This window comes from Grampus griseus (assembly GCF_964374135.1).
Source record: "Grampus griseus genome assembly, chromosome: 11".
Lineage (NCBI taxonomy): Eukaryota > Metazoa > Chordata > Mammalia > Artiodactyla > Delphinidae > Grampus > Grampus griseus.
In genome coordinates this window covers 2,437,194-2,459,065 of record NC_139005.1, presented here as the reverse complement: position 1 = coordinate 2,459,065, position 21,872 = coordinate 2,437,194, and the positions used below count along the sequence as shown (strand labels likewise).

At 57.1% G+C, this 21,872-nt stretch overlaps 2 protein-coding genes and 1 long non-coding RNA gene across 5 annotated transcripts in view; 2 read left to right on the top strand and 1 right to left on the bottom strand.

Annotated features, from left to right (window-relative positions):
* B4GALNT3 (beta-1,4-N-acetyl-galactosaminyltransferase 3) overlaps window positions 1-3,832 on the top strand; it is a gene marked incomplete at its 5' end in the record, with an annotated part of 90,548 nt that extends 86,716 nt beyond the window's left edge. For both annotated transcript variants that reach the window (XM_082666435.1, XM_082666434.1), the window contains 5 exons: window positions 319-472; window positions 690-762; window positions 1,125-1,278; window positions 1,847-1,973; window positions 3,645-3,832. In XM_082666435.1, coding sequence (XP_082522561.1) covers window positions 319-472; window positions 690-762; window positions 1,125-1,278; window positions 1,847-1,973; window positions 3,645-3,753 — 617 coding nt within the window. In that variant the 3' untranslated portion in view covers window positions 3,754-3,832. The remainder of the gene's footprint in view (window positions 1-318; window positions 473-689; window positions 763-1,124; window positions 1,279-1,846; window positions 1,974-3,644) is intronic.
* Window positions 3,833-7,606: 3,774 nt separating this feature from the next.
* On the bottom strand, window positions 7,607-8,537 carry NINJ2 (ninjurin 2; the record flags this gene model as incomplete). Its single annotated transcript, XM_082666305.1, has 2 exons — window positions 8,306-8,537; window positions 7,607-7,773 (listed from the first exon to the last, which is right to left on the bottom strand). Exons 1-2 carry the CDS (start codon window positions 8,457-8,459, stop codon window positions 7,607-7,609), a joined length of 321 nt encoding a protein of 106 aa, XP_082522431.1. The 5' UTR covers window positions 8,460-8,537.
* A 2,529-nt stretch (window positions 8,538-11,066) lies between these two features.
* LOC309829963 overlaps window positions 11,067-21,872 on the top strand; it is a 114,717-nt gene continuing 103,911 nt past the window's right edge. For both annotated transcript variants that reach the window (XR_014297446.1, XR_014297447.1), the window contains exons 1-3: window positions 11,067-11,335; window positions 11,918-11,995; window positions 16,210-16,261. This is a non-coding gene — a long non-coding RNA (uncharacterized lncRNA). The remainder of the gene's footprint in view (window positions 11,336-11,917; window positions 11,996-16,209; window positions 16,262-21,872) is intronic.

The following is a 21,872-nucleotide window of genomic DNA, read 5'->3' as shown; positions in this document are numbered from 1 at the left end:
AGCTAGAGGGTTTGAGTGTGAGAGCCCAGGAGGGTTACCAGGATGAGCTGATGACAAGCCCCAGCCCTTCCCGCAGAGCCCTCCCTGGGAGGCTCTGCGGGGGGATGGTGGTGGTGGTGGTGTGGAGGCCCCTGTAACGGTGAGCTCTCCCTCTACCCTCCGTCCCCCGCTGCTCTGCTGACCTTTCCCGTAGCCGCATTACCCTCAGCAAAAGTCTGATGGGACTCCTGAGCACGCAGGAACCGGGAGTGGAGGTGCCCTCCTTTGCGTTACCTCTGCTTCTTTCTCCCCGCCCACCCCGCCTGCCCCACCGGGCAGTAAAGAACCAGGCGCGCTGGGTGCAGCAATTCATCAGAGACATGGAGACCCTGTTCGGTGTCACCGGCGACCCGCACTTCAACATCATCATCACCGACTACAGCAGCGAGGACATGGACGTCGAGATGGCCCTGCGAAGGTCCCGGCTGCGGAGGTGAGGGTGTTCTCGCCAGGGCACAGCCTGAGCCACTTCTTCCTGAAGCCCCGCCAGCTTCCCTGATTCCCAGCCTCTAGCTTTTCCCGGAGGCCGCACCCGCCTGCCCGTAGGCCCATCCCAGGTGCACGCACCACCTCTTCTCTGCCTGCCAGCTTCCACCTAGGACTGCCACAGCCAGGTTCTGAGGCTCAGCCCCTCTCTGCTCTCCCCGCAGCTACCAGTACATGAAGCTAAGTGGGAACTTCGAACGCTCAGCCGGGCTTCAGGCTGGCGTGGACCTGGTGAAGGTAAGCTGCCTGAGAGACGTGACTAAGGCTGCTGAAGAGACGCACAGACGGCCGGCTCCTCGGGGAGGCAGGGGCGAGGACACAGGGTCCTCTCTGCTGCGCCGCGGGGCCGGTACCAGGGTGGGAGCGTTCATGCGGGGTCCTCGGAGTCCGTGAAAGGTCAGGGAGGAGTTGAGATTCCCTCTCTGATGGTGAGAACTGCGCCCTGATGCCCAGTACCCTGGAAACCCATCCAACAATTTGTTTCACGCAAGTTTGTCAGTCATTGAAATGGGAAAGAGCCTGAGGATTGCCCTAGAGAGCGGCCTGGCCTCCTCGCCGTGGTCTGTAGGGGCTGCTGACCCTCCCACCTCTGTCCCCAGGACCCGCACAGCATCATCTTCCTCTGTGACCTCCACATCCACTTCCCAGCTGGAATCATCGATACCATCCGGAAGCACTGTGTGGAGGGCAAGATGGCCTTCGCCCCCATGGTCATGAGGCTGCACTGCGGCGCCACTCCCCAGTGGCCTGAGGGTGAGCCTGTCCTGGGCTGGGGAGGGTAGGAAAGGCCTCTCTGTCTTGCTTCTTAACCCAGAGCTGGAAATATTCGTGTCTACAATGGCAGCACCCCTCCCCCACCCTCCCCTTCCGCTCCTCTGCCCGCCCCCCCGCCCCCCCCCCCCCCCCCCCCGCTGGACAGACCGCAGAGAAGTGCCCCAGGGCTGAGCTGACGCAGCCGCAGCAGCGATGAACATTTCCCGCCTCATCTTCCCCTTCTTTTGTTCATCAGACCTTTATTAAGCACTTACTATGTGCCAGACGGCGTGCTGTGTGAGGATACAAAGATGGGAGGAAGATTCCCCACCCGGAGAGGGGGCGGCGCAAGGCTGTGCCCTCGGGGGCTGCTGCCGTCAGAGCCTCCTGTAGGGCTGTCACCGGCCCTTGGTCCCTCCCTGGTAGGACTGCTGCCTCCCCTGGACCCGGAACCTTAGCTCCGGGGGCTTCCCCCCGCACATAGGCGAGGGGCTCGTGCAGATGAGAGCTTTCAGCCTTCTCTGTCCTCCTGGCCCTGGGTCAGCTCATCTGGGGCGTCTGTCCACAGGCTACTGGGAGGTGAATGGCTTTGGGCTGCTCGGCATCTACAAGTCCGACCTGGACAGGATCGGGGGCATGAACACCAAGGAGTTCCGAGACCGCTGGGGTGGAGAGGACTGGGAGCTGTTGGACAGGTGAGTGGGGAGCGAGGGCACCTGAGAGGCCTGGGGGAGGGGCCCTGGGTGGGGGCAGGGCTAGAGCCCCCCAGGCCCAGCACCACCTCTTGGGGGTCAGATTCCTTCCCTCGCCGAGACTGGATCTATCGGAGGGGATACTGCCTCTGCCTGTGTCACAGGGCGGGCGTGGTGGGTGCCTGGCAGACTGTCGGGGGGAAGAACACAGGCTCCGAGCTGTGTGGATGCGAGTGGTACTGTTGTCGGCAAGGCTCCCACCTGCCCACTCGGGAAAACACGGCTGGGGAGGAGGCTGAGCTTGTGGCGGTGGATAAGAGACCCGGCAGAGGGTCAGGAAAAGAGCCAGTGTGGACCATTAAAGGGCAACAGGTATCCAGGAGGTTCTGGGTCCCTGGAACCTGGTAGAAGGGAGTTTGGGGGAGGAGGACAGGGTCTGTGGTACGTAAAGAAGAGGCAGGACCAGCCGGCGGCAGGGAGCGGTGGGAAGAAGGGTTGCAGCAGAGAGCAGGCTGGTGGGACCCCAGGGTGAGGGGATTTCAGAGCATGTGGGTGGTAAGGAAGTGGAAGCTTAGTCTGAGATTCCTCCTTCAAGAATTTATTGCCAAGAGAAGGGAAGGGGAGGCGGATGATCCCTTGAGATTTAAGCTTGAGGGGTGGGGGCAAAGGAGGGAGAGGGGAAAAATCCAAGAGAGAAAGGGTGTAATTGCTGGAACAGTGCCCAGAGGAGGTGGACAGGCAAGGTCAGGGGCTCCGGGAGAGAGGGGACCTTGACAGGGAAGATACATTCTTCTTCCTGAGAGACAGGGCACTTCCTCACCCACCAATCACTGGGCGCCTGTACTTGGCAGGTGATTTACATCCATCACCTCCTTTATTCCTCCCCAGACCTCTGTGAGGTAGGTGTGATTGTCTCCGTTCTCCAGATGAGAAAACTGAGCCTTGGGGAGAAGTTAACAACTTGCCCCAAATCTCACAGCTATGACTGTTGGAAGCTTAACAACCTGGTCTGTTTGTTTTTTCCCTAGAGAGCAGGCAGGAGGGAAGGTGACAAAACTAAGGGAATTTAAGGTGCAAAGGAGGGAGGGTGAGGGAGCTTGTATTAGATAACGCAGCTCCCGTAAAGCTCTGTCAGTCAGACCCCAAGGTGGACAGAAGCCTAGGCTGGTGTTACCCCCACCGCTGCGAAGAGGCAGACCTCAACCAGTTCTGGACCTCCTTGCCTCCTCTGAAGCCCGAGGAGAGAGAAACGGCTCCAAATTCCAGTTATTTCCACCTGCTGGAAGCTCAGGCCTCCCAACAGGCCATGTATATGGAAAGGGGGCGGGGAGGGATGGGTGAGGTCTGCTCTGTGGCCTCCACCCTCCACCCCCGACCCCCGCCTCCATCATCACTGGTCCTCGCCTCACCCTCGCCGTACCCAGCCCATCGCTATCCTTTGTAGAGGGAGAGGCTCTGAAAGATGCCGTGCCTCATAGATCCGGAGCTGGGCTTCCAGCCCAGGCCCTTTGGCTCTCTTTGCTTGCCCCACCCGCTCCCCTGCCCCGTGGGGAGTAGCCAGAGGGTGACAGGGACAGGGCCTGGCGGAGACGTGGAAGGCAGGCTCCTCGGGGGGCCCCCCTCCCCACCCCCGCCTCTGTGCACCTGTTGCTCATCCCGCCCCTTCCCACCCAGGATCCTCCAAGCAGGCCTGGAAGTGGAGCGTCTCTCCCTCCGGAATTTCTTCCATCACTTCCATTCCAAGCGAGGCATGTGGAACCGCCGCCAGATGAAGACGCCGTAACCCCGGGGGTGGCCCGCTGGACCCACCGCTTCCGGCCCCTGCACCACGGTGGCCTGGCCAGTGCCCACTTGCTGCCGGAGGGAAGGAGGGAGGGGAGCAGGGGCCGCGCTGGGCCCGAGGGGCCTCCGAGCCGACACCCCCTGCGCCGGCAGCCGTCCTCCATGGGAGGAGGCCAAGGCCTCTCCCCACCTCTGGGCCTCCGGGGCCAGAAGATGGGAAAGAGACGGGACAGCTCCTGGAACGGGCAGCGGAACCGGCTTGAGGAAGGAAAGCCCTACCTGGGCGACACCACCCTGACCGGGAGGTGCCTTCCAGCGTCCACCCTGGGCCCCTCAGGGGGCAGTGGCCGTGGACTGGGAAGCTCTCCTATTGGACGTATTTTATTGGGGTTTTTATTTTTTTAACAGAAAACCAAAACTATACCTGTCCAGATCCAGCATTGACTGTGAGGGGGCAGAGTCGTGCATTTAGGGGGGCCCCCGCATACCTCAGACCCACAGGTGCGTCGCTCGGTCCTTGACCAACAGCTGATTGGTAACCGAGGAGCTGGCCTCACGTGGAGTCGTTCTCAGCTCTCCCGCAGGCGTGTGGCTCCAGGACACACGTATCTCTCCCAGGTGGCCACCCGACAGCTGGCCACCAATTAGGGCATTAACCTTACCCTCCAGGTGGCACTAACTCCAGACTGCCATCCTCTTCCCGGTGCCACGGGGGGTTGGGAGCCGGGGAACCGATGGGCAGGGGGCTCCTGGCCCCCTGGTGTTGGGTGAATAGGCCGTGTATCATGGGCAAGGTGGGGAAGGCAGGGACGAGAAGCCCCTTTCTGTCCCAGCGGCCTGTGAGCTGGGCCTTGGGGACCATGTGAAGCAGAGCCGGGAGAGGAGGAGAGGAGGGGTGGGATCCAGCGGGAAGGGATGAGAAGGGAAGTGGGCAGCTTGAGTCCTCACAGCCCAGCTCCCTCTTGCAGAGAGGGCCCCAGGCCGGCCCGGTGGGGAAGACGAGGAGGAAGACACCCGGAACTAGGGAACAGGGACCCGGGGGGAAGGTCTGGGGAGGTGAGGGGATCGCTCTGAACTACTTCCTCACGTGGAAGGGAGCAGGGCCGGAGGATGAAAAGTGAAGCCGTTTCAGGGAACACAGCCCTTGACCTTCGTGGTCTGGGGCACCCTCTCTGTCACCTACGATCACAGACGTATCTTGCACTAATGATCCCAGACGCCTTCATGGCTGGGGATTTTTCTACTACTGCTGCCTCTGCCGCTACTCTGCTTCACCAACGGTCATCGGACACTGCATCTCGAAGCCCAGTGTCTGTGAGGAAGGGCGTAGGGGGAGGTGCAGCAGGGCCCAGGGGGGGTGTCAGCTGGGCCCAGGCTCTGTGCTGTGGCGGAGTCCAAGTCTACTCGGGTCTACTTGGTGGGCCCCGCATTCACCAAGAGCATGAACTTGGCGTATGGGAGAATGGAGCCCCTCGAGAACCTTCTGGAGGTTGAAGAGAATCCCTGCCTCCCTCTTAAGAAATCAGGAAGGACACAGACTTTTCAATTCATAGACTGTGGTTTACGGAGGCCGTATCTGCCCTCAGGCCGTGGCTTTTTATGGTCCCTGCTCAGGCTCCGTGCCTTGGGAAAAGGGCTGTAGGGAGTAGGCGAGAGCTGCAGTTGGCTGGCTGCGGTGCCAGCTTTCTTTCTGGGGCTGCTCGTATCCCTGGGCATCGCCCTGCAAGGTCCGAAGCTACCCAGACAGCCCTCCCGCTTCAGCCCTCCTGACGACGGGAGCCCGCCCAGCCTCCCCTGCCTGACCCGTCGCCCCCCCTGCCCCAGCCAGTGCCTTGTGTTTGATGTTTGTTACCTCCACACCGCCTGCCTTAATGGAGAGGGCCTGGCATGGCCCCTACTCTGTAGGGGAATGTGTAGGGTGGGGGGAGGGAAAGCATTGAATACAGCATCTTCTCAGAAAACAGAACGCTCTTGTGTTTTCCTCTGGCCCATCAGGGTGGGAGAGGGGTGGGCCCAGGGTTCACGTCGCCGTCCTGCAGCTGTCAAGCCTCTGACGGATGTGCCAGCGACCCTCCACCCTTCACCGCCTGGGGGGTGGGGTCAACCCTCCCTGGGCTGTGGTTTACTTGAAGGGGCGTACCTGGTTCCTGTCTGAGGAGCATTTTCTGAGCGCTAGATTCATGGAGGTTGGTGGTTTCAGTTGAGAAAGGATGGTGGACACAGGATGGCTGGGTAAACAGTGGAGAGAAACTGAGGTGTGGCTTATTCTAAAAGAGCAGATAGGGACTTCCTGGGTGGTCCAGTGGTTAAGAATCCACCTTGCAACGCAGGGGACGCGGGTTCGATCCCTGGTCGGGGAACTAAGATCCCACATGCCACGGGGCAACTAAGCCCACGTGCTGCAACTAGTCAGCCCACGGGCTCTGGAGCCCGCGTGCCACAACTAGAGAGCAGCCCGCGCGCCGCAATGAAGATCCTGCGTGCCGCAGCTAAGACCCGACGCAGCCAAATAAATAAATAAAATGTTAAAATAAATAAATAAAAATAAAAGAGCAGACAATCTAAAAGTCATTTCTGTTTGAGCTGGGGATGCCCTGTTGCTGCTTTACAGGTACAAAGGTACTGTCCTAGTCATATTTGGTCTAGGCAGAGATCAAAATTAGTTTGTATTCCTTAAACTCATGCCCAAGAGAAGATGCTGCTATGAAAGCTGGGGCAGCCTGTAGTAGGTTCTCAAAAAGCACCATGCGTACACACACCAATCCAGAAATGACTCGTCTGCCACTGACGCAGCAGATGGTAATTAGCCCAAGGCACTAGGCCGGGAAATTTGACTCAGCAGGACCCAGAGGAGAGGGAATGACTTAAAAGCCTCTTCTCCCTCCGGGCTAGGGCTTGCTCCTTTGAGCCGTTTCTAGGACACGGAGAGAGCAGCCCGGGTGCTCCAGCCTCCCCAACTGAAGACGTAAAAACTGACTCACAGTGGATTTGCAGAAACCTTTATGAAGAGAAATCATTCCATCCCACAGAAAGGGAAAACAGGCCTGGAGCAGAGCGGAGGAATGGGGTGGGGTCAGAACCAAAGTCCTTAAGCTGGGCAGGCCCAGCCTTCGGTATGCATGCCTGAGGTACAGGAGATGCTGCCAGGAGGAAGGTGGGTGGTACCCCAGTCCGAGCTCAGGACACCAGGCCGAGATGAGTTCACTTAAGCTGATAAAAGGGCCCATCTTTGTTCCAGGGCCGAGGGTAGGAAGCAAGGGTATCTACGTTGCCCTTCCAGGAGCTCTCCCAGGGGCTGTGGACTGTGCCCATCAGCCTGGCAGATCAGCGGGGGAGAGAGCAGGAAGCAGTGGCCGGCCCAGAACCTGTAGGGAAGCAGAGAGATGGTGAGGAGGGCAGGTCAGACCAGTGCCTCAGGCTTAAGTGTCCCACGATTGCCCTGGCAGGCTTCTCAGGACGCAGGTACGGGTTCAGATCTGAATCTGAAGCGGGGCCTGAGGCTCTGCACTGCCGGCCAGTTCCCAGTGGTTTTGTTGACGCTGCTGGCCCGTGGACCACGATTGGAGCTGTAGGGGCTGCTGGACGGTGCCAAAGAGAAAACCCACATCTCCCTCTTCCCCCCACTAACCACAGCCTCCACCCAGCCCAGGCTGGAGAGAAGCCCAGCCTAAGAAGAGAGAGCACAAGGGGACCTTGGGGAGTCCCAAGCCAAGCTCTTCTCCAAGAGCCCGTCCCTGCCCCAGGTCTTCCCCTTTTGCTTGGCAAGGCTCTCTCTCTCCCAGCCCAAAGCCCCAGAGGTGAGAAGCGCCACCTGGGGACCTCCCATCCTCCCTCACCTGCCTTCTAGGCTGTGTTCAGAGAGGGGTCCTTGAGGTCCTGGCAGCCAGGAACCCAGTCTTATGTGCCCCGAAGGCCTTGATGAAGACGTTGATGACGACGGTGATGGAGACCAAGGTGGCGGCTGCATTGTTGAGCTGGTTTAGTCGCCACTGCTTTTCTACCTCGTTGAGGTTCAGTCGAGCTGTGGAGAAGGGGGAGTGGCAGGTAAGTGTCTGCGGGGGGGCGGTGGCCACAGCGTGGAGCTTCCCCCACCACAGCTGCTAGAGTCCAGAGACAGTCTGGTCCCTCAGAGATCAAGGGAGGTGGCAGCCATTGTGCTGAGCTGCTTTCTCCCCAACTGACCAGTGTGGGCTATCCATGTGGTACTCAATAGAGCCGGGATTTGCAAAGTTATACTGGGTCTTCTAAGGGTAGGGATGCACGCTCGCACAAGAGGCTCAAAGGCACGCTGCTATGAGTTAGTGAGCACAGTCATTCAGCAGGTATTATGGAGTGGCCACTAGATGGGATACCAGGAGGTGGGACAGGGTGCCTGCCTGCACTGTGTGGTTGTTACTTGGGCATTTGAAGGTGCACAGGGCTAACAGCAGCTTATGGCTGAGAAGGTGGCCTGTGCAAATGCAGGGTGTGACAGGGAGGCACTTAGGCTTTTCTTCCCACCGGGGGGGGGCACCCCCCCACCCCGAGGCCAACTCTAGGCCTGGGCTCCTCACCAATGACCATGAGGAGGATTCCAATGACCACCTGCAGAAGCAGAGAGATGCTGATGAGGGTGACGAGGGTGGTGTAGTGATGAGAGGACGGCCCCTGCTCCAGCACCGCTTTCAGCTGCGTGGCGTTAGACACAAAGAGGGCCACGTCCAGCATGCTCTCTGCCACGCTCTTCTCGGTGGCATAGTGGTTCAGGTTGATGGGTGGGCTCCTCCTGGGGCTGGCGTTCCCAGGCTGTAGGGGACAAAACACAGGCTTACCTGGGAGGCTCCGGAAGGAAAGTGGTTGAGAGGCTGGGAAGAGGAGTGGAGTTTTAAAGGTCTCCCCTCACCAGGTGGGAAACGAGGGCAGGTAACCCCCTTCTCGGTGCTGTGGTCTGAGAGAATAAAGAGGTGGGCTAGAAAACCCTTATGTGCGTTTGAACTTGGAAATGATGCTGTGTTGTAATTTCTATTTCATGGAGGGTCACTCTGCCTCACACCTTCACACATCGAAAGGGAGGAGCCTGGGCTGCTTGTAAACGAGCAGTCCTCATTTTATTCGCCATCTTACCTGGGCCAGGCCTGGCCTTGGGCGGCTCTTTTCCCAAGAGGAAAGCGTCTCAGCTCGGAGGCCTGGCTGGAGAAGGAAAAGGCACCTCTTCTTCCAGAACGATGCGGCCCCGAGGTGGGGTGCAGAGCTTCACAAATGGAACAGGAGCTGCCTGTGGGTCCCACCCGGCCCTCGCGGGGAGCTCTGGAGCCGCAGCCCTGCTCGGGCACACGTCTGTGTGCCCACACGCACGCACACAGCAAAACATACTGGCCAAAGGCTCTTCGTTTGTTTTTGTATTACTTTTCGGTGAGAATTTATTGAAGCATAATTTACATTTGATTTGATTTTGAAGTATTAAAACGAAGCTCTTCTTGAGCAGTCGCTCACTCTGAAAGAGAGAGTCACGATGCAGTGCCTGTGGCGTGGGCCTCTGCGCTGGACCAAGAAATTCAGACTGGATGGTGTAGGCAACCCTGCCGTCACTCAAGAGAACCTGGGTAGGTTTCAGGGAGATTCATTTAGTATATGGCGCCTGGGATGCAGCGGCTCATGAGGGCCCAGAGACAGGGAGACCCGTTGAAAGGTTATGGTCTTGATTTAGGGTCAGGCTGTCAAGGAAATGAAGGAGAATGGGGGTGAGAAAGGAGAGGAAGGGAGGTCTCGGAGATGCTACAGCCTGGGTGGGATGTCTGTTGAGCGGGCGGGTGCGCGGGTGGTTGGATGGGGCAGGTCTCAGAGAGCTCTGGTTGCCCCTTTTGGATTCTGGGCTTGTCTGGAGCTGGCTGGCCTGGTTGGTTAGGGCCAGGGATCCCAAGGCCAATACCCGACGAAGCCCACACTGTCCCTGTCGGCCCTGAGGCTACAGCCTGTGGTCCTAGCTTACCTGGTAAATCTTTGTTCTGGGTATAAAATGCCCTCACAAGGAGAATGAGTCCACGGGGCAGCCCCCGGCTCTCTCCACGACGCAGAGGCCTCTGCCGGGCACAGCTCTGAGCTGGGGCTTCTTTGCCGCTGTTCCGCCCCCCACCTCCAGTTTGCCCATAGTGACGAGCTTTGCACTTTCTCCTCCTTCCCAACCCGGCTCTAAGTCCAAGACCTGATAAACTGTGAAATTACTAAGAAAGCTTCAGGGAGAGACCCCCTTCTCTGAAAAGTTGCATAGGAACAGTGGGCGAAACCATCAATCCCAACCTCTAGGGGTGTTTCGTTGTTTTGTTTTGTTTTTGAGCATCCAGCAGAGAGGGAGTGGAGGCAGGGGTAGCAGAGGTGGGTATCACGGGCACGGGTCTTCCAGAGCCTCAGCAACAACGGCTGTTCCTAGGTTTTAACAGACCTGATGGGCGTTGGTTGTTAAGTGATCTCAGGGCCATCGCTTCACAGAGGATGTGGGTTCCCAGGAGCACAGGAGGGGACAGGCCTCATCCTCTCCTCTTTAATTTAGGGCCTGCTTTTATTTTGATTTGCGCCAGTTCAGGCTGCTTTATAACTGAGAGTGGTGGCAGGAAGCTCTCAGGGGCCCCTGTAAGTCCCCCAGGGCACCGTTCTCCCGTGTCCGCGTGGTGGCGCTCAGGGCCCGTAGGAGCAACTTTGGTACCAGCAGCGCGGCGTTGGGGGGTGTAGTGGCGAGGGATCCTCGGACAGGACAGGACTGGTGTGAAACCTGGACCCCGTGGAGGCCCGGGACGGGAGCCCGTTCACAGGTCTGCACAGGCCGGCCTAAAACCCACCAAGCGTGTCAAATGAGGGTGCAAATGATCCAGTCCTGATATTGGGGACTGCGTGGGTGGGTCACCCTGCAGGGTGGGGACTTGGTTAGAAGACAGATGGCTGGGAGACCCTGGGAGACGCTGCCTAGAAAGGGGTCGCCCCGTGGCAGTATCTTTAAAAAGCAGGAAAAGGGTTTTCTTAATCCCCCTGAGCCACTTTAGGTGCAGCCCTGCCCTGAGGCAGAGGGATGATTGAAATGACCTGAGGGCCCTCCCTTATGGCCTGAGGATTCGATTGGATGAACCCCTGAATCCTGCAGGACGCCCCACTTTCTGCCGACAGCCCGGAGCCCAGGAGCGACCCCAGGAGGAGTGGGAGTGGGGGCGGAGGGAGGCCGCCGGGCGCGCTTCTGCCTCGGGCGCTGGCCCTTTAAGGTCGGCGTCCCGGGAACAAAGGCCCGGCCTGAGAACCGGCCTGAGTCACTTCAGTTCCTCCGCCCGCGCCCTCCCCACCCGGCCCCTTCCCACCCGGGACTACCGGCGGCTCCGCGGGGTCCGCCCCTTGCGCCCGGGGGTCTGCGGAGCGCGCGGGCCTCCCCAGACCCCTGTCGTCGTCTGACTCCTCCGGGCGTGGGCCGGGGGCTGGCGGCCGGGACCCCCGGCTCTGGGCCTCCCAGTTTGGGCCTCAGTTTCCACATCCACAAACCGGGGAGATCCCTTTCTGGAGGCCGAGTGAGCGGGCTCCTCCCCAAAGCAAAGAGAACTCCGAGCCTCGTACTCTTCCCGTCTGAAGTGCGTCTTGCCGTGACCCCTGACCCTCTGTGTCTACGTCTCAGGCCCCCACCCCCGCCCTGCACTGTTCCTCCAGGAGAGCGGGGCGCCAAGCCTGAGACGAGCCCCTGCTGGAGATGCGCGCGCCCCTCAACCTGCCCACCCGCGGCAGCTGAGCGCCTAGGCAGGGCCCTGCTGATAGGAAGTCCGGGCTCCGGGGTTCTGGGCGGCAAGAGCACCTGGGTTTGGAGATGGGGTGGGATGACACCACAGACCCCTCCCCGGGTCCCCCGAGTCGCCCCCCGCCTGGCCCTGCCCCAGCACAGCCGTTTCCCTCCCTTTTCCTCGCCCTGCCCTCCGTCCCGCTCAGACTTCCCTGTTCCCGGGCTCTGGCTTGCTTGCCAAGTCCCAGCTCCCAAGGCTGGTGTGGATTCCATCCCTTGAAGTCATGGATTGCTCCATTGTTCTGCCAGACAATTATTTATCCCTTAATCCTTGCTGGCCTATATTTTTGTTTCTTGACAAAACTTGAGTTGGATGGGAAAGGAATGCCTCTTTTAAGAGAAAAGTAAACACAGTTTTATATTGTTTATTGACCCTAAGGTCCGTGGGAACACCAGCTCCAACAGATCATTCTGCCCTTTCTTGGAAACAAGATTCCAGGGATGTTCTTCCAAAGGGGTAAGTAACTGTCCTACCAAAAAGCCATGGGATCCACTGCTCAGAGTGTTTAGGACCTGGAGCCCAAGGCAGGAGTGAGGGCGCTGTGGTTGGAAGGCCCAGGGGTGGGGATCTGCCGCAGCCCAGAGGGAACGACAGAAGTCACGGCAGGTACAGATCCTACTCCTGCAACCAGCTGGCTGTGTGCCTGTTCCCACCACCAGTTTCCCTTATCTGCGAGATGAGGGAGGTGGGATAAATGATTTCTTGGCTCCCTTCCAGCCCAGAGCGATCTAGGAGCGGGGAAGCCCCCTCCTCTGCCTGTAGTCTCAGGGGCCGAGGACATGGCTTCCGAGAGGCAGAGGCCATGAGTCACTTGCCCTCGGCAGCTCCAGTGCAGGGGTGACCCTCCAGTGAGTCATTCCTGTCAGCCCTGAGAAAAGCCATATGGCAGCTTCCCCGTGTATCAGCTCAGACTCAGGGCATTAGACAAAATAGGCCCAGAGGAGCCGTGGACTGTCAGGCCCTCTGTCAAAATGCCCGACTCCCCAGAAAAACCACCTGAAAGGAGACAGTGAAGAGCCGGCCTTTGGAGGGCTGGTTTCACAGACGGGAAGGGCAGATCCCAGCCCAGGAAGAGTGAGCGATTGGTTCAGATACATGGATTTGAGGGACCTACTGTGCCGATTTGCCTGAGATCCCTGATTCTCTGTCAGGATTAAGTGTGAAAGGGTGCCCGGGTCTGTCATGCTGCAGACACACACGGGCCCCAGAACACTGGGAACGACGGCAGTTCCCAGTTACAGATTACAGACCTTGTGCCTGACACACAGCTAAACACGGGACGTAAGTCATCTTATCCAGTCCCCACACAGCCCCGTGAAGTTGGTGAGGGCATCCTTATCGTAGCTGAAAAAACAGAGCCTCAGAGAGCCTAAGTAACTTGTCCCACAGCACAGTTTTTATCCCTGTTCTCTATATGCCAGAGCCTCTAATTTTAACCCCTACTCTATGACCTCCCAGAAGTTGAAGATAGACTCCCTGCCTTCAAGGAGTTTAGGCTCTAAAGATAGACTTATGTGGCCTCAGATGAAAGAAGACCAAATGGACACTTGTCAGAGGAGGTATAACACCCCTCCTGGGGTGGCACTTATGTTGGGCTTTCCTGAATCTACAGGGGGGCTGTGTCCTGAGCCCCTGCCCCACTGCGGCAGAAAGGGCCCTACACCCATAGTCAAAAGACTTGAGTTCAAACTGGTAAGAGGTGACCCGGGCAGCTGGAAGAATAGGGTTGACAGAGAAGCTTTCATCCGGACATTTTGAATTTTGACTCATGTAAATGTTTGAACTATCTAAAAATAAATAGTAAATAAATAAATAAATAAAACAGAAACGAATATGCACCCCAAAAGGCCAGTGGTTCCTATAAAGCAGAATTTATAACTTCAGCTCACCTAGGCCTTAGCTTCTCCATGTGTGAAATGGGAATAATATGCCCTGTTTAGCCCAAAGTGCGGTTAAAAAGATCAGCGAGGTGATGTGGGTGAATGTCCTGTGAAAGCTGTGAAGCCTTAGAACGAGGATGAGGTGAGAGAGAAAACTCTCCTACGCAGGACCACACTCCCACCTGTGGGCCTAGAGGCATTTAAGTACTAGGTGCTGACTCAGCCCAACCCAGCCCACATTCCGAAGGTTTGTCTTCTCAGCAGCACCCCTGGTCTTTGAAACCCTTCTCTACCCATCCGGGAACCTGTCTCTTCACCTGTCACCTGGGGGACGCTCCCCTTCAAGCTGCTGCAGGCCCATCTCCCAGGGAGGGAAGTTCTCAGACAAGCCCACCTACACTGGGTCCCCACGGTCCCTGCTGTGCAGACCCCCCGAGCTGGCTTTCACCTGCGTCTCCAGCTGGTGTCCTGCTCCTCTGCCCTCCCTGGAGGGGCTGAGGGCTCACCCTCCTTACGGGGCCGTACCGCCTGACTCACTGTTCCCTGAAGCCCCAGCCTTCCACCTGCTCCTGCCCCCTCCAGGACTAAAGGCCTTTCTTCCCCATGCCCCCTGGGAGGCCGGCCCTCCCTTCTAGACCCTGGGCTGTGTTCGGAGCCCTCCAGGTGGCCCCTCCAGCCACCTGCTTTCCTGTGGGGGATCCATCTTCCGTATTCCTGGGTCTCCACGGTGCCAGGCTCAGTGATTTGCCCACATTGAATGCCCAGTAAACGAGCACAGCATTGAATTTTTTATATGAAAGAGTTACTTCAAAGAGTTTTTTTGAAAAAGACCAAACAATGGATCTCTGAGGGTGGGATTTCAGGCCCAAGGACTGCTGGGTGAGGAGCGTGCTGTTTGGACAGTGAATCTGTGCCCCTGGTCCAGGGAGAGCCCTTTTTCCCCGGGTATCCTGCCTCGGAACCAGTGACTCAGGCCGGCTGCTGTCACTGGTCTTCAGGCCAAAGCCTGCCAAGGCCCGGACCCCTGAGGCACTCAGCCTGCAGCGTTCCCATGCCAAGAGCAATGGGTCTCGCCCTTAAATGTCAACAGGCTCTGATCCACCGCGGATGGGGTGTCTGCGTGCTGTTCCCGTCATAACACCAAACTGGCCCAGAAATCTCCTCTGAGCCCTGGGCGCAGTCTTGCGAGGCGCCAGCCCTGCCCCAGGAGCACACGGTTGCGTGGGCCCTGGGGCAGCCCGGCCTGGCCAGGGGCCCCAGGGATTTTGATCCCCCTGTGAGTCCAGAGGTGACAGGCTTTCTCTCTGACAAAAGGGGGCCGTGGACACGCGGGAGCAGAGTGGGCAGGCAGGGTCGGGAAGGCGCGGAGCCTGTGATAGGAACCCCGTGGGGCTGCTTCCTTTTTCTTAGGTTACCTTGTCAGCCATCTGGGTCAGGGTCCAAAGTTAATTGTGGATTTGCCACATAGAAACTTCCATAGAATTGGAAAACGAGTTCTTTCCGAATTAGCACATTGCTCTGGGGCTTCCAGATCCATCCGGCACTTTGCTCTGGGCTTTGGGGTTCTCAGCAGCGTCCCGCAAGCCCGCCTGACCCATCTCTGCTCATGGTAATCCTACCCATCCTTCAGGGGCCAACAAACTGAGCTAAATACTGAGAATGCTGTATGCCAGGCATGACCCCATGAAGTTGGTTTTTTTGTTTGTTTGGGGTTTTTTTTGGCCACACTGAGAAACTTGCAGGATCTTAGTTCCCCGACCAGGAATTGAACCCAGGCCCTCAGCAGTGAAAGCCCAGAGTCCTAACCGCTGGACCGCCAGGGAATTCCTGTGAAGTGGATATTAAGAGTCCCATTTTACAAGCAAAGACATTGAGGCTCGAAGAGATTAACTGCCCAAAGTCACCAGACACTGCGGGATGGTCCCAGCTCCCAAATCCTACGCCTGAGTTCTCCCTTCTCTAGACCAGTGGTTCTCAAAGTATGGTCCCTAAAGCAGCAACTGCAGCATCACCTGGGAACTTGTTGGAAATGCAGATTCTCAGATTCTACCCTAGACCTGCTGAATCAGAAACTCGGGGTGGTACCCAGCCCTCTGTGTTTTAACAAGCCTTCAGGGGAGTCTGATGCACCTCAAGTGTGAGGGCCATTGGTCTACATTGCACTGCCACACTGAGCTCGTCACCAACGCCTCACATGCTTACCATCTTCTAAGCTCCGTGCTAGACACTTCCATCGGCTGTCACTGAGTTCTTTTAACAACACCTGTTTTACAGATGAGAAGGTCAAGGCTTAGAACAGTTCAGTACTTTTGCCTGGGATCACCCAGCTGTTGTTAGAGTTGGGATTTGAACCCAGGCAGGTTCTGGAGCCTGTGTTTTTTGTTTTTTTTCTGGCCGTGCCACACAGTATATAGGATCTTAGTTCCCCAACCAGGGATCAAACCCGAACCCTCCGCAGTGGAAGCACAGTCTTAACCACTGGACCACCAGGGAAGTTCCAAAGAGCCTGTGTCCTTAACCACTACAGTCTTTAGTCCCTGGAAGCGTAGGTCCTGAAACCCCTCAGAGGTGGACCCTGAAGGATGCAGAGGGCATCTCTCCAGACCTCCCCACTGAATGGCGAATAAAACCAATTTATTCGTTTGGCCCCAGCCGCACATGCCAGCAGCTCCCGTCCCCAGTGCCGAGTCATGCCCACCGCGTGCCTTTTTACAGGTCCTGACACGTTTATCCTTAGACCCTCTTCGTGTCTTCACTCAAACATTTACTGAGCCTTCCTTGGTTTTGTAGAACCTTAGATTTTGCGGCGGAACCTGTGTCCAGATAGGAAGCCTACACATGGGTAAGTGAAAACGACGTGGAACAATTCATCGTAAAGCAAAATACCAACATTCTACGCGACGGTGCGTGTGAGTTTTGTACGTTCCCACGAGAGGATGTGTTTGCAAAAGGCGAGCGTTACTTCCTTGGAACCTCGGGCAATTAGAATGAGAAGCAGTGAGCGTTGTGCCGACAGTCCCTGGCTTCAGTCCAGGGGAGCACACCTCATCGGGAGATCACATCTGTCACGGAGATGGGAAAAGGGAAGGTGGTGAATTTCCCACCCCACCCAGCCGTGCGCAGACCTGCCAACATCCTATGTGTTCTCCGCTCCTAGCATGTGCTGGGCAGCGAGGATACCACGATCGCCGCCTTCCCGACACCCCTGTTCGCCTAATCCCCTAAAATGACAAGGATTAGTAGAGCATCAAGTGCATAAAGGGGGAAGCATAAGGGAGATAAAAAGACCTTTTCAGTCCCACCCCAGTAGATAAGCTTTACGGAAACAAGGACTTTATCCGTCTTGCTCATGGCTGTATCCCAGAGTCCGGCACCCAGCCTGACGAGCCAACGATGGCTCTGGCACCCCTGTATTCATTCACCATGGGCTGAGGAGGGAGGACCACTGTGAGCTGTGCTCCCTGGCTGGACCTCTTACATGGAGCCCTCTGTGGGTGCAGGAAAGGGCCTGTCTTCCATAGGTGCGTCCACTCCTGACACGGCCCTCCGTGCCGCATCACAGCCTCAGCGCGTGTGCATGTGTGTGTGCATGTGTGTCCACTGTCCCTGGGGTCGGCACTGCCAGGGGCCGGGCATAGACAGGCAGGCAGAGAGGATGGGGTATGCTGTTGTTCTCACCGGAAGAAGCCCAGCTGCATCTCCGGGCGGGTGGGATCAAGATGGTGAGGCGTCCCCAGGGCACTGGGTCCCAGATAGCAAAGCCAGGTGCAAACAGCCCTCAGGGTCGGCCAGCCCTGAGTCAGATGCCCTCTCGGCCCAGAGCCTGCCTGCCAGGATTGCTGCTGCCCCCGCCGCAGCCCCAGGAGTCAGCCGCTCTCCCGCCAGGCCCAGCAGACCCCTCTTCCCGCCCCAACTCCTGCACCCTGAGAGGCAGCTCTGGTGTCGTGGGCCAGGGTCTGGGGGAGATGAAGGTCAGCAGACGGGTGGCCCTGGGCTGGGAGCCGGCTGCCATTTCTTTCCCTGGTGACCTCGGGCAGCTCCCAGAACCCCACTGCTTCCCAGCCTCCTCTTTGGCAAAACGAGAGGATGCCGGCCCCTCCTTCACTGTGAGGGGCTAGCGTGTGGTGGAAGGGCTGAGCCGCTGCCAGGCTGCCAGACCGTGAAAGCCCCAGGCCCGTTCTCAGCCAGGCCCCACGGCATCCTCTGGAATGATCCAGCCGTGATGCTGACGCTGCTGGGCAGCCCGAGCTCCAGAATGCTTCCAAAGGTACAGCCTCTCTTTCCATAGCTGCGTTTATCCAGCCCTTACCAGGTTCCAGGCCTTCTTCTAAGTGTGTTTATGCACTATCTCATTTGCTTCTCATAGACCTTAAGAGGGGAAATGCAGGTTCAGAGAGATTAAGCAACTTGCCTGAGGTCACACAGCTAGAGACAGGGGAGTCAAGATTTGAACCTGGGTCTGTCTGAGGCCAGAGCTCTCGCTCTTGACCACTATTGTTCTGTAAGCCTCTGGTCAGCTCTCGTTCTTTTGCCACCTTCGTGGAAGGCCAGGGCCCTGAGGAAATCTTTCCTCTAGTGCCTAACTCAGTATTTGGCTAGAAGTGTGAGCTCAGAAGGAGGGAGGGAGGGGGGAGGGAAAGAAGGAAGGGAGGCGGCCAGTCCTGCCCTTAGCCACCAGCCTGGACTCAGGCTGGAAGCCCCTTTCCACTGCCCAGCGTGTTGCCCAGGCAGCGAGGCAGTTGCTGGGTCACTGCTGTGCCCTCACTTTTTCTAAAAATACAAACAGACAAGACCTCCAAGGCCACCAACAGATATCCAGTTGCTCTCTAGGGTCACTGCTGTGTGGCCCGATCCTGCCACCTGACACCTGCTCCCTCTGGGCCCCTGCCTGACAGCTGACCCCGTATCCCTGTGACTGTTTACTGCCAGGCAAAGTCCAGATTTGCAGAGGTGGGAACTCTGAGCCACCGGGCCTGGCCCGGCCCCGCCCGTGCTGAGCTGGGGGACACCCAGGCAGTTTCGGGGTGTTTTCCCTGAAGCCCAGTCCGAGCAAACCCTTCTTGGCTGGGGCTCCGTTCCCATGGCCATCAGCCCCTCCGGCCCCTGTGGAGTCTGAGTAGCAGCCGGGTTCAGGGATACAGACACCAGCATCAGAGTCAGGCCCCAGCACTACCCCTAGCAGCTGTATGACCTGCGACCTCTGTTAGCCTCCTGTAAACCTGGGAATAGTAAGATTACAAAGCAGTGACAGTGTTATCCTGTTTTGAAAGGTATATATTACGTACGGAGATAAATCTCATGAGATATGGACTAAAATGTTAACAGTGTCATCTCTAGGCCCTAGGATTTGAGGTGTCCTTGTTCTCTGGGCTTTAACTGCATTTCCTAATTTTTCCTCCAGGAATATACTCAGTGAAAGAAAAAATGTTAGAACAACAACCCACAGTTGGTATTTGGAGTATTCATCTTGACTTGCAAGACAGTTTGAGGAGAAAGTTAATGAAAGCGGGTTTTAAACTTTAAAGGGCTTTGCGAGTGTCGAGGGTTCTTAATACCATTTCCTGCAGGGCATTTTGGCACTGGAACCCCAGGGGTGGGTAGGGAATAGTCCTTCCACCTCCGTACCAGGCAACCCTGGCCTCTCCTTCCTTCCTCACCAGGTCGGAAGGGGAGAGAATGATGGTCCACGTGATGCCTTGGCTAAGAACAGGCACGGCCATGTGGTGCAGTGCCCCAGCCTGCTCTGTGCATGAGTCAGCAGCATTGATTGAGCACCCACTGTGTGCACTGCCCTGCACCCTGTTCTGAGAAGATAGCTCTGTTTGCTTTCCTCAGTCAACAGACGTTTATCGAGCATCCTCTGTTTTGAGGAAGTCAGAGTACAGAGGGCACAGCCCGGGGGTGAGGAGTCTGGGATGAGTTACAGAAAGAGGTGGGTGCCTTGTGAGAGAGACAGATGAAGTGGGAAACAGGAGACCACCCACTTGGGGAGTTTGGAGGAGAATTTGTGGGCTTGTATGCCGTCTCAGCTCATCTTGAGGGACTAGAAGAGTCCTTCAGGATGTCCTTCCTCTGGAGATCAGAGTCCTGCCTTGGGAACCAGTACCCTAATGGAGAGACGGGTGAAAGTTTCAAAGTGGGTGTTCATATAATACTTGGCAGGTCCAGTACAAAATGAACCTGAGGGCCCCTAGTTCAAACTGTATTAGGAGGGACTACCCTGGTGGTCCAGTGGTTAAGACTTCACGTTCCCAATCCAGGGGGCACGGGTTTGATCCCTGGTCGAGGAACTAAGATCCTGCATCCCGCACGGCAGCGGAAAAAAAAAAAAAGAAAAAAAAGTATGAAGAATTTTAAGATGGTAATGGCATTAAACCAAGCATGGGCCCTTTCTCGGTGCTGACCCTTCTGAGCAGGCCCCTTGAAGCCAGCCCAGTCTGCTAGTAAGTGCAGGGAAAAGGTTTAAGGATTTCTGTCACCAAGAGGACCACCGCCCTTGGGAAACGCAGTGACTCTTCACTGCATCTTGGGTTAAGGTTGGCCTCCAGAGGTGAGATAACCTGCCAGATCTGGTTCTGTACTTAGCTCTTCCTGTTGGTGGCCAGTGGCATTTTCTGCCTCTCTTAAATAATGGTGCCAGAAAGGCCAGAGGCTCCTAGCTCCTTTCCCAAGTGCCAGGACTGGGGAGCAGCAAAGAACACAAACACAGATGCCTTCCATGGTGGAAGTGGCAGGAAATTCTTCTCATGGGAAATGCCGGCCTCACTTTAAGGTGTTCAGCCCCAAACCAACCGTGCACACTTCTGTTTGCCAGCAGGGCATCAGTTTCAGCCCTGTGCCCGACCCTCTTTTTTACCAAAGAGGAAACCGAGAACCAGAGAAGGCAGGGGACCCGTCCAAGGTCACATGACCAGCCAGTGCTGAAACAGGAACCCAGGTTCCTGAACTCCCACCAAGTGCCCTTCCTGCAAAGGAGCCCTACACATTGGACTGTGGGTGCCAGGCTCAGGGGCTGCCCTCCGCAGTGGTCTTCAGACCTCCAGGACTCTGCTCTCCTGAGGCAACCCCTGCCGCCCACTGGAGGACGCTGTCGGCTGGGCTCTAGCGGTGTGGAGAGGAGTTGAGGTCCGGATGCTCGCTGCCCTTTCACCCTTAATCTGAGCAGATGGTGGAATTGCCGGGGATGGAGAGGGCCCACACTAGCGTCTGAGGAAAACAAGGCCAGAAGTGCCTGCGGGCAGTTTCTAACCTGCTACCGAAACCTGTCAGGGGAGGAGGCTCAGCCCCTTCACGTGTGGGAGCTGTGTCAGGGTTAAAGGGTGCCGGAGTAGAACCCTGATCTGGGTCAACAGCAGGACTAGGAGAGTCGGGTGGAGACGCCGGCGACCAGGAAGGGGTGCAAACGTGGAGGCCTGGGTCCCTGCGAAGCTGCCCCACTTCAGGGAGCAGGGCGGAGCCCCAGGGAAAGCAGCGGCCTAACCCACAGTGAAGCCCCCAGGCAGGAACAGCTGCAGTCACCAGTTAGCAGCAGAAAGTGCCCGAGGACCTCAGATGTTTACGTCGTACAGGACAGAATGTTTGTGCATGTGTCATCGCGTAGAACTTGCACGGCCTAAGGACACAAGCTGAGGCTGCATTTTAAGGATGAGCGAATGAGCACAGAGGAGTGAAGTCACTTCCTGAAGACCATCTGACAAGTTAAGTCCTGGAACTGAGAGAGAAGCCAGATTTCCTGTCTTAGTCTCGGCTCCTTGCTCTGGCCTCTGGCTGGTCTCCACCTCACCACCTCCTTCCAGCACCACACCCCGGGCCGCGGGCAGAGGCAGCGGGAGGGTCTGGCGTGTGTCTGCAGAGTCTTGATGGGACATCCTGTCCCTGTGTTGGGAACGTCCTCTGCACCCCTCCTTGCCGCCAACCTGTGAGTCTCCTCCCATCAGGGATGCTTTCGCCCCACGAGGCCTTCAGGCCTTCAGTGACACCTTCCGCCTGATGACTAGTCTGTTCTCATGTTGGACTATGAATTCCTTTAGGGTCAGAAACTTGGCATGAGGCTGCCACTTATGGACAAGCAGAAGTGGTTTAGTTAATGAAGCAGGGGTGACCTGCCCAGGCCCACCCTTTAGACATGAAACGGCAGCTACTGTCATCTGTTTCCCAAAGCACTGTGCCTTCTACCTTCCCTGGTCCTTGCACATGTTGGAAACACAGGCAGGCCTCCCCTTTAAAACCATCCCGAATTAACTTAGAAGGAGCACAGTGGGGGAGGGCTAGGGAGGGGAGATCCATTCTGCAAATGGACTCCCCACAGACTCCTTTAAATGGCGCGCTTGGTGGCTAGTTTTCTAATCTTAGACTGAGGAAAGTCTTTCTAAGCATGATGTGAAATCCAGAACTCGTAAAGGATCAGTGAATTTGATTTTGCATAAAAATGAAAGCTATTTGAATACAAGATA